Source organism: Brachycentrus maculatus, unplaced genomic scaffold, assembly GCF_059751285.1.
Source record: "Brachycentrus maculatus isolate JH-2025_06_01 unplaced genomic scaffold, ASM5975128v1 h1tg000269l, whole genome shotgun sequence".
Taxonomy (NCBI): Eukaryota; Metazoa; Arthropoda; class Insecta; order Trichoptera; family Brachycentridae; genus Brachycentrus; species Brachycentrus maculatus.
The window spans coordinates 808,201-826,577 of record NW_028281020.1 but is presented as its reverse complement, the minus strand read 5'-3'; the positions used below and the strand labels follow the sequence as shown (position 1 = coordinate 826,577).

Sequence of the window (18,377 nt, the reverse complement as noted above, 5' to 3'; positions counted from 1 at the left end):
TAATCAAGTAATACTCAAAATAATATGGACAACATATAATTCAAAATATCAACATTGAGATTAAAAAGTTCGAAAAATAATGAGTAAATAATTATTCAAAGTATTTTATAATATTAAAGGTTGAATTATGTTTTCAGAAAGTTTATTCTTTACGAGAATGATTTTTTTAAAGCAAAAAACGAGTTTTTAATTTCGTATTACATAGTATTATACTAGTGTTATTGTATTAGTTTTTCGTACTAATAAAGAGATAAATAAGCTCTCAAGAATGTTAAACGTAATAATATTTTAAAAAGAAGCAGTCTTACCAAGTAGAAGGTGTAAAATGACGTGGATTATCGTGTTTAAAGTTTCTTAATGGATGATGCACTCATGTCAATGGGTTTTAAATTCACAAGGTTTATAAATGGTTAAAACGATAAAATAATCTATATTTATCAATAAACAAAATCTTTAAAAAAAATTACATCAGCTTTCATATTTAATTTAATATGATCTATTCACAGTGAAATAAATGAGTAATAGCCTTTTTAGAAACATCCTCAGAATAACGAACAAAATGTCTTTCAAACTTATGAAGTTGGTATGTCAAGTATTTTTACTCAAACTACACACTTTCCATAAACACATCATAAACTTTATGAACGTAAATAACTGAAACGTCTATTCAGATAGTACTAATAATACGTTTTACGAGCAAACATTAACCAGAAGCTGAATAATAGCTTTCTGAGTCAAGTGCAACACGTACTATTGTATTGTATCTATACGTATTACAATTAGAACAGTGATTTTTAATACATGTAAGGTTCCTACCCTCTGGGGTTCAAAAAGGTTTTTAAGAGTCACATTTTTTTAAAATTTGTCAGAGGCGGCCAATGACTGAAATTGACACCCGTGTATGTCACTTCAAAAACGATCACATATAACCTAGATCTGCTTCAAAATATTATTTTAGTTTTTTTTTTCATGACAAACGTACAAAATTACATCCAATCAAGATTGTCTAAAACTCTAAAGATGTTCCTTCATAGACGAATAAATTTTATTAACAAATACAATCGAATCAAGAAATACTCAACCTTCTGCTTCAATTTATTTTTTAAGCCTAAATAGACTCTTATCGTAATATTTAGATTAGATGCATTGTATAGTATGTATTCAATTCAATTCAATTCAATTTATTCAATAATTAATATATACATTACAAACAAACATTTAAGGCGTATATATTAAAAAAACAAATTAAAAATTACACAAGAAGTAATCTAAATATTTATTATACAAACATTCGTATTAAAATTATCGTTGTATTCAAAACAAGAAATTCGAAAGGTTTTCTAAAGTATTTCATTTACAGGGCCTGAACTACAATACAATTAAGGAGTACTGCACTAGATCTCTGAAGAAAGTTTAATAGAACTCACTGTGGACTGTGAGGTTTATACAATGTATACCGACGTTTTCACGGTATACTGGCCTATGTTATATTATACGTAGTATACTAAACTGGAAGTACAAGCAAACATAATGGTATTTTAGAGCGGAGGTACAATAAGATATTTCCTTCCGAATCTCCAGATGCCCTCATTTGTTACTTGCTTCCTTTAGTTAATTACCTTAAACCCAGTGAACTTTAGTCAAATTACAAATCGGAGTTTTTTTTACTGTAGAAAAAATCCAGTAATATGAAAATATTTTTTTTAAATGCAAATATTTTCTTCTTCTAAATATTAAATATCTTAAAGTTTTAGCTTTGAACGCACGTGTTTTGAAACAGTTTTTATAATGTGTTTAAAGTAAATAGCAATAATCTTAATTTAACACTTGTGATTGCCAAATAATCTGTGTAGGTACCTACGAATATTTTTTCATTTAATTTTTATCAGACTAGTTTATGTTTATCTGGTCTTAAACTCAGTTTGTACGTTTTTGTATTAAATCAATTATTTCATATATATTGTTCAATTTAAAACAAATAAAAATAAGATAATTTATTCGAACATAACTGTTTTAATCTTTGACGCGTTCAAAGGTGTCATGCAATGTTTTTTTTTTTATTACATATAAAATAATTTTAAAAACACAATTATATTTTTACAACATTCACATACACTCACATACTAATAATAGAACTTCTGCTCAATAAATAGTTTCTTTTCATCTCACTAGTAGATGTCTCTAGTGAAGTTCTAGTGATCCAAGAACAATGTTTCAAAATTGGTTCGTATATATAGAATTTCCAAGAATTTGAGTGGTGTGGTTGTCAATAATGGGTAGTTACACGTGTGTAAAGTGATCATTTAAACCAGCCTATGACAATCGTCAGCCCTGTAAATGCCCAGACTTCCATTTTCTTCTTCATCTTTGATGATATGTTAAAAAAAGTAAACAAAAAACAATATAAACAATGATTTTTCAATAAGATTATTCGATTTTTTTTAATGAAATTTTAATCTAAGAGCCATAACAAATTACGAGCCAAAATAAATACGGAACGAATCGTTATTAAAGTTTTTTTTTGTTACTTTGTATTACGCTAACATTCTTTGATAAAAATATTGAATAAAAATCTAAAGAAAATGTTACATCTATCCAAATTTATCGAGTTAACGCCGACATAATAAAATCATTCATGTGATTCTGCCATCTGTGGTTATCAATCCTTCATTGTGAGTACACAAAAGACTCAAAGTGAACAAACCTCGGACCAGTCAACCAGAATCTTCCTAATTGATAAGCTCTTCAAAAGTTGTGTCGTAAATATCTAATGGGTGAACACGTGCGAACTGTCTACTTCCCGCCGAAACGTCCGGATACAAGATGGCGCCCTCCCTTCCTTCCTCGGTTATTGTTCCTCGTTAACGTCGATTAATGTGTCGGACCGAGTGGTCTCTGGACTCTTTGTCTTCCTGTCAATCCATTACACGAACTAAATCTACACGAGGCACTTTAATGTGTTATGTACCGTAATATATGTACATGCGTCTTAATTGAGTTGCAGCCCGGATACATACTCGGTAGCAATCTTACAACCCTTCTCGTTGTTGCTTAGGTATTCCGTCCCGTCAGTCTGAATAATGGGTTTATTCATCAGATGACTGCACATCTATTATATTCAATTACAATTAAACTTCTTCTTCCTTGTATTTCACAATGATAAGCTTCGTGGTGTCCAGGTACTTGGCTTGTCTGGCAGCATGAATCATGAATTTAGAAATGGTTTTGTGAAAAAATAAATTATTTCTCTCAAACATCCAATATTTATAATATTTTTTAACATCTCATCAAAGATGAAGAAGAATATGGAAGTCTGGGCATTTACGGGGCTGACGACCGTCATCGGCTGGTTTAAGTGATCACTTTACACACGTGTAACATTCACCAATTCTACCCATTATTGACAACCACACTACTCAAATTCTTGGAAGTTATATATATATGAACCAATTTAGAAACCTTGTTCTTGAATCACTAGAACTTCACTAGAGACATCTATTGGTGGGATGTAAAGAAGCTTTTTATTAAGCAGAAACTATTATATTAGAAACTCTTATAAACTCTTATTAAACTCTTATATGCCCAGACTTCCATATTCTTCTTCATCTTTGATGAGATGTTAAAAAATAATATGAAAATAACTCATGTAATTGGAGATAATCCAGATTTTGTGAACAAGTATTTGGACACACTCAAAATGTTCCAATATTTATATTTATGCTTACTAAATTAACCTCATCTTTCCTGGGAAAATGCTTTGAGTTACATTTTTTCTGCATGCTTTTTGATACACATTAAATGAATATTTAAATTAGACAATCTGCATAATACGTATAAGGAAGAAAAAACCCTTTTTTCAGAGATGTAGTCTCGATGGGATGTGTGTTAAAAGGGATAAAAATACACATAATTGTAAATGATTTCGAATTTATTATTCTCCCATTCCTTGTTATTAAGTGCCTGAGGGCTGGAGCGAGTAAACTTACGGTATGTTGGATATTCAGTGTATTGACGGCCGCACGAGTGATTTGATTATAAAGTTTATTAAGAAATTAGTGACAATACAACAGATTTTTGCAAAAAAATTAACATGGAAATCAACCAAGTTTAACTTTTTTTTTCTTTGCTTGTATTTATATAATACTATGGCAGATAAACCAAGTATAATTGAGTATATTTTAGTTATCATTTAATATCGTGAGAGTTTCATATTTAAAATTAAATTTTATTGTTGAGTTACAAAAAAATAGTTTTTTTTTCTAAAGAAATTCAAACGCAATTACTTCTTATTTGCAAATATATTATTATGTTCGAGTAGAAACTTGGTATTAAGCCAGCTTTGCTATTATGTATCAGCATTATTAAAATATCGTATTTTTTCCGAACTGATTTACCATAAATAAACTTGTTTTCATTTTCGTTTGGAGTACACACACATACATTTTGGAGAGAGAAAAAAAATCTTAAATATGGTATATTTATTGTTTTAGACGTCCTTGGAAAAACTGTCTCGTTAGTTGGCGTTTTATGTAAAGTGATTTCTTCCACGTTTCAAATGTCTTAAAAGTTTGATTTCCAAATGTGATAAAAAAATGTTTTACTTAATAAATAATTCATTTGTAAAATATAAAGATTCCCAGATACAGATATTATATACCAGAAAAAAAGATGTTAAGTTACTAGTTTCACGTTTTGAGTATATGTAACATCGAGGTTAGGCTTGTTGATGCTCGCTACAATACTCTTTGCTGTGACGCTCCAACGATTTCCAAATTTTTTGGGTAGATTTCTATTGAAACTTGGAATTATGGACCATAAAAATGTTTTATGCATTTGAACTTTCTTAAAATTTTGACTTCGAAATATTTGCATAAATACAATGTCTCAAGGGAAGACCGAAAAAAAGTTCGTTTTTAATATTTTGAATAAAATGATTTTCAATCTAAAAAAGATTTTTGTTGTAATTTTTAAAGTCTGTCCCTTAAGTTGGGTGTTTTGTTCTTAATTATATTTTTCAAGGTCGCGATAAAATTTGCTTATTCATAAACTCAAACAATACGAAACATTTGTTAGAAAACACATTTTTATAAGTGGGATAGGATAAATTAGATTATTGAAAAAAAAACCATCAAAGAGAAATAAAATATGATTTTCTCGTGTCACTTTCTGTCCCCTGCGGCAATATCATTTGGCAAACCGGATAAAGGAAAACGGAAATGGTGTTAATTACATTACACGTTGAGTAACTTCGTTACTTTATCTTTACAGGTAAAATAAAAGTTCCACTCTTCATTTCTACGTGACTTGAATTAGGTGACCTCACGCATAACAAAAAAGCCTCAATAATTTACCTATTGTCATATTTCGGCGACTTTCTGTTCAAGGTAACAAAGGAGTTAATTCATTTTTGTTAGAATCTTTTTTATTTAAATTGTTAATTTTAGTATTTCTTTTGAGGTAGTATAATATTTTTTAAACTTTCATATCTATCATCTTTACATCGCGGCGCCGCGTATTTTTTCACGTTTTTTTTGTTTTATTATTTCAATTGGTAGTTCTGTTAACAGAAGATGTAAATCATGTATTTCTTTAATTATGGAATAAGAGCTTCTAGAAACGTTTTGAGTTATAAGGGAAAACATAAATACACTTATGTTAATCAACGTGAAAAGGTAAGATACAAAAGGGTTTTTAAACCAAAAAAGGGTAAAAAGGACAGGTTAAACTTCACGCATTTAAGTTCGTGGGTACATTGAAATGCCCAAGTCCCAACCCTATTACTTTAACCTAGCTTAACCTCATCAGTTTGTTTAAGCAACCAAATGTATTGCTAGTCGGATATTTTTCCTTTTTCCCTTTCTTAACATGCTGGGTTTGTTTTAACAAATGAATAAAATAAGTGATTTTTACAAACAAAAAAATTGTAAAAGTAAAAAAAAACAATATTCCTAAAGTATTGGATATAATGATTGCAATTTTAAAGTGATTGTATGAACGCAGTTTTTTTGTTGTTGACATTTTACTTATCTTTCATAAAAAAACGTTGTTTTTAATTATAACAATTAATTTTGTATGTAAATTGAAAGGAAAGGATTTTTTCTCTATATATTTAAATTTAAGAATATATTCAAATATTGCTACGTACCTACTCTTAACGTAAAATTTACTTAATAATTTACCTTATATTACGGGGGATTTGAATATTTACTTTGTAGATTAAAGGTGCTTTATGAGCTAATCATTTTGAAATAACATGTAAACGACTCATTAAACAAGTCAATTAAGGGTATATTCTGTACTCAGCGTTAATTAAAATATCCGATTTGTTACTATAAACGCTTACACTACCCTTAAAAACGCCCTTCTCCAAGGGCCCGCGCTTTCATCCCCTTTTAACGAGGAAATGTTCAGCAGAAATCCTCTAATATTTTAGGCGCAAAGCTCGACTTTACAGTGAAAAATATCGGAGCTTCAAAAAAGCCTGTCCACCCGACAAATATAAAAAATTACCTCGAAAAGCTCGCTCAGCGTTTCCGCCTTTTTCTGTTTAATTGTTATGTTAAAACGGAGCTTAGTATTGAGCGCCACTTAAACGTCAAAGGTTTTAGTGTAAGGGATGTATTTTTCATTTATTTTCCTCATCCCTTTTTTGGCTTTGATTTAATTAAAGTAAAAATGTATTTCGTGAAATTCTGTGACATTTTTTTCCCAGTGAACTACCATACTGAATTTTTAAGCAGGGTACTTTTGCTTTAAATATATTATTTATGTCTTAAAATTTTCTTCAAAGGGATTCATTTAAAAATCAATTATCATTATATTTTAATTCCAAAAAAAAAAAACGTTATGAATATGTTCTTCAGGAATGCTTTTTTTAAAAACATTTATCGTTGGATATTATTATATAACTTTATAGAATTACATGACAACTGTTATATGGAAGTATGAGTATGACACTAGATGAATTTTAAGGTTATCCGTGCGACATTTTTCCCTGACCTCCATGCAGAGGTCATTGTCGGGACGAAGTTGATACTTCATCAGGGGTCATCTTCAGGGTGAAGTCTCTTCACCCTGTTAATGACCCCAGAACTGGAAATAGAAATCCCAGAATACAAAATTGTCACGGGAAAAAGTAGGTTGTACTGTTGGTAAAATTATACTATGATTCTACCTTTGAGGTAAAATAATAATTCTTCTTCTAACCCTTATCCGCATTCAACGATGCATAGCGCAGTGTCGTATTGACGCAGTCTTAACTTTGTCGTTACGTACATATAAGAAAGGTGATCACTCCTGCGCTTCAGTGACCATTCCAGGATAATATTGAATAAATATTAAAGTGTAAAATCACCAATATTTATTTTCATCTCTCCTATGGGGATCAAACCCGGGACCTCCAGCATGGTTTCTAAATATGCTAACCACTATGGAGGTGGACTATAATTAAAGGGGTTAAATTAAGGGATAAAGTAAAAATTTGCGTCTTTTTTATTCGTATTTTACGTACATCCTGTGGATCATTAAACATATTTTTTTGTTAATTTACTTTTTTTAGCTTGGATAAGCAGAATTTGGAATAGAGTACCAAGCCTTTTATTCACTCAAACGTGTAAATAAATAAGGGAATAAAGCTTTCCACTAAAGCGTTTCTTAATGAAATCTCGTTTGCACCTTCAGTGAGTTCCGGTTATTTGGCATGTTTATAAATTTATTCTGGAAGAGTCCTATTAAATAATGAAACTCATTTAAGGTTATCTCAAGATAAGAATGGCCGGATAAAGAAAAGCTTCATCGGAAACGTACAGTCTATTCTTAAAGTTGATTGTTCTGCTGACTGCTTTTTTCGTACTGATAACGTAAAAGCTTAAATTGGTTAAAGCTTTCTCGGGGTACCTGAAAACTTACCGATAATTATCTCCGAGCTTACAACAAATATCTTACTTACCTTTATAACAATATCACGAGTTATTACTTTCACCTCCATAAATCGTTTTTTTGGCTGCTTAGATGTTTAAAAATAAACCCTTTTTTGTTTGTATCGATATTACGTTTAGTTATATAAACCAGGGGTTTTTAAACTTTTGTGCTTCTGAACCTTTATTAAACAATAAATATTTTACGGTACGGAGCCCTTAGTAAATTTAGACCTGTTCTAAACGTGTTCATTATAAAATTACAATAATTGAGTTCGAATCGTAAAAAAGTTTCATTACAAATTACTGACTCCTACAAAAAAAAAACAAAAATTAACGCTGTATTGATTCCATTGCAAATCAATAAACGTTCTGGTATTTTTGAAGATTTATCATGCTGTTTGTCACGGTGGAGTCCGCTCACTTTGATAATCGCTTTTGTATATATCATATGAAAATGTAATAATTATAATTTTATTAATTTTGTATTTTTTCTTCTTTTAGGAACCGCCCTGATGAAGGTCGTTGAAGTTTACCGGGAAATTCAAGAACAACAAATGAATATTGTAAGTGCCTTTTGTTCTTTTCTTGTTATGATAATTTTTTATATGCATTGACCCTAAGGTTAATGTTTTACTGCATTTATGTTTTTTTAATGTTGAATTCGGTATTAAGTTTTATGGTTGGAATAAAACATTCGACAATAATTTTTAAAAAATAAAAATTTTCAATGTAAAAAAAAAATTTGCTAGCTTTGATTTCGGTACTTTTCTTTAAAGTTTTTATTAAATATGTATGTATGCATCGGTTTTACCTTTCCAATTTAGAAGTTAAACTATACCGCGGAATTGAATTCGATCAAGTCCACTTTGTGTTTCGATTATGCCTGACTGTTAAATGCAGTTCTGCGTTTTTACAAATTGATAACGAAAAAATAATGATTTTTCGATTGAAATGGTATACAATAGGCTATGTTCTATTTTGATACATTTTTTTTAACTTTATTTTTTTATTGGTGTATTTGTTCTTTTTATAACATGGATTATTTTCATCTTTCAATATTCACCCTTCACAATGTAAAATAATGGAGATATAAATAAGAGAACAATGATGGATTTGATAATTTTTATTTTCTGTTTTTTATTTGGTTAAAAAAGGGCTTTAAGACATTTTTAAATTATACAGTATACAATGTTGTAATTATATATTTATATATATTTTTGTATTTCTTTCAGCTCAAAGCTTTCTACGTGGATCTTCTTGTGCCATTGGAGACTAACTTAGAAAAAGACACAAAAGTGGTCCAGGTAATATTCTTTTTTATTACTATTTTTTTATAATATGGGGTTTAAACAGACAAATTCAAAGCCAATGATTAGGATAGTTTAAAAAAATATCAAGGCTACGATTGACAATGAATTGATATTAAATTAATTTTACTTATTCAATATTATTTACTATGAAAAGGCGTTTAATAAAAAAAACCATTTTAAATCAAACGCCTTTTGAGAAAGAGACCACGTTAACTAAAAATGATACAAAATAATGAAGAATCTTGTTAATTCAATTTTTTTATAATATATCTACTCAATTTGCAAATCGAACAGCGAATCAATCTAACGAACTTTTTTTTTAAATACTGCCTTACAACATTTTGAGTGTGTCTAAATACTTGTTCACAAAATCTGGATTATCTCCAATTACAGGAGTTATTTTCATTTTATTTTTTGACATCTCATCAAAGATGAAGAAGAATATGGAAGAATTGGTGAAGGTTACACGTGTGTAAAGTGATCACTTAAACCAGCCTATGACGGTCGTCAGCCCCGTAAATGCCCAGACTTCCATATTCTTCTTCACCTTTGATGAGGTGTTAAAAAATAATATTAAAAAAAATGGTTTGTATTTAATTTTTATTTACTTTTGACTTCATGTTATGTAAATTTAAAAAAAAAATACAAATTTTCGGTAAGTTTTTCTACCGAACTATTTACAAAATATATTTTTCTTCAACAATTTATAGTAATATTGTTTAATTTGTAGGCCTTTATATTAATAATAATAATAAGAAAAAAAATATGTACTCAGAATTGAATTATCTTACAAAATTAAATGGTTTTTTTATTAAAACAAAACGTTCTTTAAAAACATCACAAATCACATTTTAACCTACTCCAACTGAAATCATCTTTGTATTTTTCATTTGAATTTTTAAAAACAATTTCGTAAAATGTCAAATATTACCGGAGCTCAAATAACATGAATACTTGTATTATATATTTCTAGACAATTTATTCCGCGGTAAATGCAAAAGGAAACCGATTTGAAAATATTTGAAATGCTCGAGCATTCCGTTTCTGAGCATCGTGCGGCAAGCGCAAGCAAACAAATACATTTGACCCAAAGACATCTCTGTGATCACAGCGTCGCGACGGCGGGGTCGGACGTCGTTCTGTGGGCCATCGCCTGTTGTGTTGTCACAAACAGGTGGCGAGACTGAACACGTCTGCCTTTTGTCGCCTCATTTTGTGTTTAATACTTGATATCTCATGTAAAAAATAGTATAGTGTACGCTTATTCAATATTTCTGTTAAAAGGTTTTAATTTTTAAATCATAAATCAGGCGCCATTTCCAATTTAAAAATAAGGGTATATTTTCATGTTATTGAAAGATGCGCACAGCCAAACAATTGTCAGATTGGATCTCATCTTTGAATCCAAATGCTGGACGATGTACGACACGTACTGCGAAATCCGAATTGCGAATTCTTAGATGGTCAGATGGAGTGTCCCTTAGAGACAACATAAAGAGTTCACGAATTCGTGGAAGTCTTGGTGTAACAGATATAAAAAGCAAGGTAGAGGAAAGGCAATTGAGATGGTATGAGCACATAGAACGCAGGGAACCTTAACATATTGTTAACCAGGCAATTGCCATGAATTTTTCTCGAAAGACATCTAGAGGATTAGGTACCAACAAATTCGTAGATGCTACAGAAAAATTACATGATTCAAAAGCGTGAACTAAATGACTTTGTCTATGATAGAAGGAAATTTATGCAGCAGTGAGAAAATGGCTGAGGAAAAAGAAGTAGAAAAAGATTGGAAGATGAATGTATGAATGTTTAAGGTATCATTTCTGAATAACCAATCGATGGGATGTCTTTTTTGACATCCTTATGTATATAATACTTTTTTAAATAAATGAAGCATAATTATAAGGTAACATTTAGAATACTTTTCAGTATAAATTCATTTGATGACTAGAAATATAGAACGCCTCCATTTCATTTCAATTTACTGAAATGATGATTTCTGTATTTCCAGTCTCAGGTCAACATCAACAAAACAAATTTTGGCTGAAATAAGTCTCTTTGGATAATATGAAGCTACTTTCTATATATTTTAAGTTTTTTGTATCCATCGATGTTAAATTCAAAAAAAATTATCTTTACTTCACAAACAAACAATGTTACCATAATTATTTTTATCTTTTTAATTAAAGAGTCATGTTTGTATTTCTCACGTTTTCAAAAAAGTAAACATGATTTAAAAACCCTTGTTATTATTTTACGAGTGTTGTTTGTATTTTTGTAACATAAATTATACGTTTCCAATCGCCAAATCTCTTTTGCCATATAATATATAACCTTTAATCAATTCATCGCTTTGATATTTTATAAATAATTCTACCAAAAAATTATAATCGTGACTTTTCTTGCCAAAATTTCAAACTCAATTATCGATGTCATACTTCCATTTTTCGGGGCTGTTAAAATCTATTCGCCGAAATTATAGGTAGTCTTGTCCGCACATACTTTGGCGAATTCTTCCATTTTCAGCTGTCCGGAATGTCCGGTCGTATTGCACCCACGGGAAATCATCGATTTCCGGTTGACATAGAACATTCTTATGGACGTATGGGTCCAACTTCCGCTTCGACAGGTTGAATTCGAAGCGCGTCATTTTGTGTTATGACATCGTAGTGGACACGTAAAATCCAAAATAAGGTTGCTGAAAATTGATAAAGGAAGTATACCATACTGCTTTTAAAATAACTTGAAAACTAAATTTTTATTGTTTATTTATATTTCGATTTAAACCTGAAACTCGTTCCGGATACGAATACATGCATACGTAATTATTTAAAAAGGTGAAGATTTTAGATGTTATTTTATAAAAAACCGTCTCGCGCATATAATTCAAACATTTAAAACGTAGTTTTATTTATGGTGATTTCAATTTTGATGATTCTTCTTGCCTATTTTTCCATACACTGCTAATGATGAGTGCGGGACGATGCAGTATAATACAAGTTTACGTTTTGTTACCAAATGCAGTGACCTATGCTCAATTGAGTACAGATGAAGAAGTATCTTCGATGATGGATACTACAATGCCATTCGAAATTACTCAGAAGAACACTATGATTAGCTGCAAGTAAGATATGTAAACGTAAAACTATATAAAGCTGTGAAATTTATCAATGAATTTTGGGTATAAACATGAATTTATACAACTCGTATGTGTATGTATGAATATAGCATATAAACAGATATAAAAAATCTAGGTAGGCATGTATTTTCCCTTTTTTTATCAGAATACTCTGTAAAAAAAATTAGGTGCTTACTATCTAACGATAAGTAACGCTAACAATGGGCTAGTAATCGAAATAATTTCCTTCGTTTGAGCATCCATATATTTTTTTACATGATTGATTTTGACTTATAAACAAAACAAACAAAAAAATATGTGTGATGAAAACAAAAACCTGCGTGCTTTTAAATACAATAATACAATACTTCTGACAAGATGGTTAGGCGTTTAATTAGTAAAATTACATAGAAGCTTCGAAAATTGGAGAGTTATCCATTTTTCGAAAGATTTCAAGCTATGCTTAAAAATAGAAAGTCTTGATCATTTTGACATTAAAATATACCTTTTGTGATTATTTTTATTTTTAATATTTTACTCGGCCGAAACGACTTAATTTGACTGTAACAAAAATAAGAGGATTGAGATATTTACGTAACAGCTTAATAAAGACAATTTTGAGAAAAAAGCATAAGTATATATATTTAAATTAAGCTTTTTTGTTATTTTCTTTAAAACCGGAAGAGCAATGAAATAAATTCACCTTCCTTTTTGACTTCGGTACCAGTAATATTTGTGCTTGTGGCGGACAGTAGACAAGTGACAAACCCACCCTACTCGGCGGATAGTACAGGGTTGAATTATCAATCTGAATGACTTTTATGAAAATATTGAAAATATATCAACATTTAAATGTAACAGTTTGGACATTTTGCAGTCATATGGGTCACTTTAAAAACTGTGCTATTTGACTTTTACCGATAACTAGAATCCAGTAATATATGCTTATAATAAATACATGAGTAAATTCAAAAAAAATTAACTTAAGTATTAAAGTTAACCTTTGAAACATACATCATTTAAAACATTAAATATAAAAATCACTTATAATTACTATAATTAAAATTCAACCAAAGAAAAAATGGTTTCGGGGTTGCATGTAAAAATGTAAATTTGAAAAAATTGTTTTTTAAAGATGCACATATTTCGTTATATTTTGGTTTTTTGTTAAAGATAAAACTATCAATTTATATAAAAGGGCACTGCATCATATTGATGCAGTTTTATCTTGATCATGAATTGCAAGCAGGCCAAGTGATCAGCCTTGCGTTTCAGGTACTAGTCCAGGGTGATATTAAATAAATATGAAAGTGAAAACCATCCGTATTTATTTTGACCCCCCCTGGGAATCGAACTGGGACCTCTAGCACGGTAGCCAGATGCGCTAACCACTACATATGATATATGGTATAGAAATCTCAATTGGGTAATATTTTGGTATTGCAGTCCGACCCTTTAGTCTCCAGAGTCGGTGCCAAGAGATTCCAACAAAACGGAGGCTTTGAATGTCATGATTGCGCCGGAAAGGGGTGTTTTATTGCATTCGTCTGAATAACTGCTGCAAACATAACCACCCTGGGCACGGCCACTGTGACTACAGCTGCATTACCTGTGTTTGTTCAACCACTTCACTCTGTTTACCGCGGGCATTGAACATTTGAATATTTCTCAGGAATCGTTCAACGATACTGTTTGTGCAGGTCATAATTTCTTATGTCATTGAAGCTATTGTAAAATACAAACCGACACTGGTTTGTATTTTACAAATCAAGTTAAGCAAAGGTAAAAGGTAGCTTTTAGAATATTTTAAAGTTTAAACTCTTGACTTTTACTTAAGTAAAAACGTAGATGACTAGAAATACGGAACGCCTACTTTTTATTGCAATTTACTAGAATAATGATTCTTGTGTTTTCAGTCAGGTATAATTGAATATTAAATATTTAAGGATTTCTGAGGAATCGTTCAACGACACTTTGTAATGTTCATAATTGTTTATGTCATACAAGCATTTGTAAAATATAAACTTGTGTCTTTGTTGCTTTGAAAGAAGTGGAGAAAACTTTTGAAAGCATATTTACTTGTGCTTTATCATTTTTTACTGCATATATTTTAGGATATTGGTCTTAAACCAGCATTTTTTGGATTTATTAATAACGTAGATCACGTCTTTAGATTAATCAAAAAAGTTTTCTGACATTGGTTCATTTGTATTTAAGATCTATTTGTTTAATCGTTAATCATGTCGTACAAATTCTGTATAAATATGAAATATAATTTCATTATTAAGGCACTTAGGAAAATTTTAAATTCATATTATTTTTTGACATCTCATCAAAAATGAAGAAGAATATGGATGTCTGGGCATTTACGGGGCTGACGACCGTAATAGGCTGGTTAAAGTGATCACTTTACAAACGTGTGATATTCACTAATTCCACCCATTATTGAAATATTGTAAAAAAATATTTTAATTGAATTGAATTTTTATTTGCTCTTGACTTCGTGTTATTTAATTTTTTTTAAATACAATTTTTTGGTAAGTTTTTCTACTGAACTATTTTCAAAATATATTTTTCTTCAAAAATTAAAAATAATATTGTTTAATTTGTAGTTCTTTAAGGACTTTAGAGACGTATTAAAATATAGTTTTTTTTTCATTTTTTTTTTTAAATAAAATCATTTTACGTCACTAGTTCAATGAAAATGTTGCCAACGTTTTATGTTATTTGAAAAAAAACAATCTGTTTTTTCATTTAATTTAATTGAATTGGAAATTAAATATATTTTCATATTGTTTTATAATATATATTTGTTCCGGAATACAATCAGCACTTTGTTTTCATTGAGTACATATTTTAGCGTTACAAAGTACAATTAAAGTCGTGAATATTGATCAAAACTTGTGTTCACACATTTCAATCAATCATTGTTAATTCCAAAATACATCAATCACATTGATCCGATTACATGGTTTGATTTTCTGTATCGACGTTTCCATGTCAGCCTCTAGTTTTTCGACATGCGGTTAAACTTGATATACACAATAACTCGGGGAAACTTTCAACGTAAATCTTATCAATAATTCAATAAGGATCTACGTGCCTGGTTTCGCGAGGAAACATAAGACAAATTCATCGTTTCTCGTATGGGCTCCGAGATGCCATGATGTATCCATTATTCAAATTTATAGACATCCAAATCAGTATAAACGGGAAGATCGTGACATTGCGTGGATCTTATAACACGGTCGAGAGAAAGCTTTCGGGTATTTATGAAACGAATCCAGTGTAAAGGATATCACATAATAATGTTATATTATATCGTAAAGTAGCCTGTTTCAACCCATATCACTGTCACTTATATACCTGCTATCAATAGGAAATTATAACTTTCAACAGAAATGCTAAATTTGCGGAAAAACACCGCATTATTAAGCTTTTGTTACGTATAATGCTAACACATTTATGTTACTAAGGATTTATTTCCTATTTTGTTTAGAAAAAAAAACATAAAAAATTAAGATGATTGCCAATAAGTAATTATCACTTTCAACAAAAATGCTTACTTTACGGAAATCACCTTAATTTTAAACTAATGGTACATATAATGCTAACACATTTATGTTAAAAGGACTAATTTCCTGCTTTGTATAGAAAAAAAATGAATATCTTTCATGTATTATTTTTTGACATCTCATCAAAGATGATGAAGAATATGGAAGTCTGGGCATTTACGGGGCTGACGACCGGCATAGGCTGGTTCAAGTGATCACTATACACACGTGTAACATTCACCAATTCTACCCATCATTGACAACCACACCAATCAAATTCTTGGATGTTCTATATTTATGAACCAATTTCGAAACGTTATCCTTAAATTATTAGAACTTCACTAGAAACATCTATTGGTAAGATGAAAAGAATTTTTTTTATTGAGCAGAAACTCTTTTATTAGTATGTGAGATCTGAATCCTGGATTAAAATGTAAATGAGAAACGCCAGAAAATATCATTTTCATTTTTATTATTTTAGCTTATAATTTCACCAGTTAATTGATGTACAGCATTTTGTGTGTGTCCTAATACTTGTTCACAAAATCTGTATTATCTCCAATTATAGGATTTATTTTCATTGTGATTATAAGATATTTACTCTTTTGTTAACATTGAATATTTAAATAAATCCAATTAAATTGGGTCTTAGATTTTTTATCAAAGACAATATTTATTTTAATTTCAGTCGGAACAGAAGCGCTTTCTTCAACAGCATAAACTCCGCTCTGAGAGTTACAGTAAAGCTGCTGCAGCCATGAAGAGGCAGAGGAAGAAGAATACTAAGAGCACCAAGACAAGTGGACTGGCAATGGACAAAGAACTTAAGGTGATTACCAACCTCCCTTTTGATTCCTAACTAATCAATTTTAAGGGAGTCTTTTCATATTATTTTCATCATAATTTAAATTTAAAAAAATAACATCAATATCTTATTTATAAATTTGGTGTTTACTTTGAAGAACTCCATTTTAATTTATGTAATAAATTTTAAATCAAGTCATAACTTAGAAGACTCAAAAAATCATTGTTTGATTTAATATTTAACACTTCACTTCAAACCCCTTATCCGCACCCCAATGGTGCATAGGGCACTGCATCATATAAACCCATTGTTATCTTGATCGTTAACACACGAAGGAAAGGTGATCAGCCCTCCGCTTCAGGTACCGGTCCAGGGTATAAGAGTGAAAAAATCACTTAAATATTTATTTGACCCCCTGGGAATCGAACCCGGGACCTCCAAAACCGTAGTCGAACGTGCTGACCATTACTCTTCGGAGGCGGACATTTATTACATAAATTAATTTGAATAAATTCAAATTATTACAATGAAAAATATCTGTAATAGAATATCTAAAAATAATGGTTTAGTGGAAAATGCGATGTTTGAACTTTTTCTGCAAATTCTTGGCATTGTTTCGTGTCTGTTAGCTGTGCTGGTCGGGGTTGCGGAGACGGCTGTGTACCGGCCAACATCGGGTTGGAATCGGATCTAGCTGACTAAATGAACTAACTTACTACTAATTCCTTTCATTGCCTACATTGGAACACGTCTAGAAACTTGGTGGTGGTTTTGCAAAATTGTATTTGTATTGGCAGTGACAGGGTCATTGAAAGCTAATAAATGTGAATTCACTTTATAAACATTAAAAAAAAAACAAATGAGGTTTTTTTTGTGAATTCTATTCTACATTTTTATTAAACTTTATCAATTTATGAAGCAAATAAATATTTACGTTGAAAATACATTGATTTTTTTTTTAAATATTGACCGAACACCGGATTTAACACGAGTATCACACATCAAAATATAAAATATGTTCAAAAGAGTCGAAGCGTTTGTTTCAACGGAGGGAATATGTACATCTGGTCATTCACAATGCTTAAAACACTGCCTTGTCTGGCTTAAGTGATCAGTTTACACACTGTGAAACATTCACCACGCAACCATGCAAATGTTCAAAAGTCCATATCCCTTCCGTTTGAAATGATGCTTTGTCTTTGTTGAGAAATTCCGTATATCTTGACAAAGATTTAAATTTGCTGTACAAATATGCTGTGATTAAAATGATACAGTGGGAAATTGTTGAACAGTAGAAGCAAAATTAATTAAACTTTTTTTTTCATTTATTAGCGGATAAATTGAATTAAATCTCCCAAAATGATTTATCGCCACGCATTTTATTTACAAAACGTATTTATAAGAAACCTCCTTTTCAATGTTTTTCAGGAAACAAGGTTGGAGATTCGTTTAAAATATTTTGAATGTGATTTGTTTTTCCACAGAACATGCAAATACTGGAGGAGGAAAAAACTAAATTGGATGCCTTCTGCGAACAGAGCTTAAAGAACGTAAGTCAAAATGAAATATGCTTATGGTCTATTTATGAAAGCACATTTTCGGAATACTGAAAAAACATCTTTCAAATTTGGTCGAAATATTTTATGATGTTGTTTTTTTTAGAGGAAA

The 18,377-nt window shown here is 30.2% G+C and overlaps 1 protein-coding gene across 1 annotated transcript in view; it reads left to right on the top strand.

Moving 5' to 3' along the window:
- Positions 1-18,377, top strand: part of IRSp53 (Insulin receptor substrate 53 kDa) — a 353,967-nt gene that overhangs the window by 317,224 nt on the left and 18,366 nt on the right. The window contains exons 6-9 of the mRNA XM_088266488.1: positions 8,421-8,482; positions 9,152-9,223; positions 16,593-16,733; positions 18,194-18,259. Coding sequence (XP_088122614.1) covers positions 8,421-8,482; positions 9,152-9,223; positions 16,593-16,733; positions 18,194-18,259 — 341 coding nt within the window. The remainder of the gene's footprint in view (positions 1-8,420; positions 8,483-9,151; positions 9,224-16,592; positions 16,734-18,193; positions 18,260-18,377) is intronic.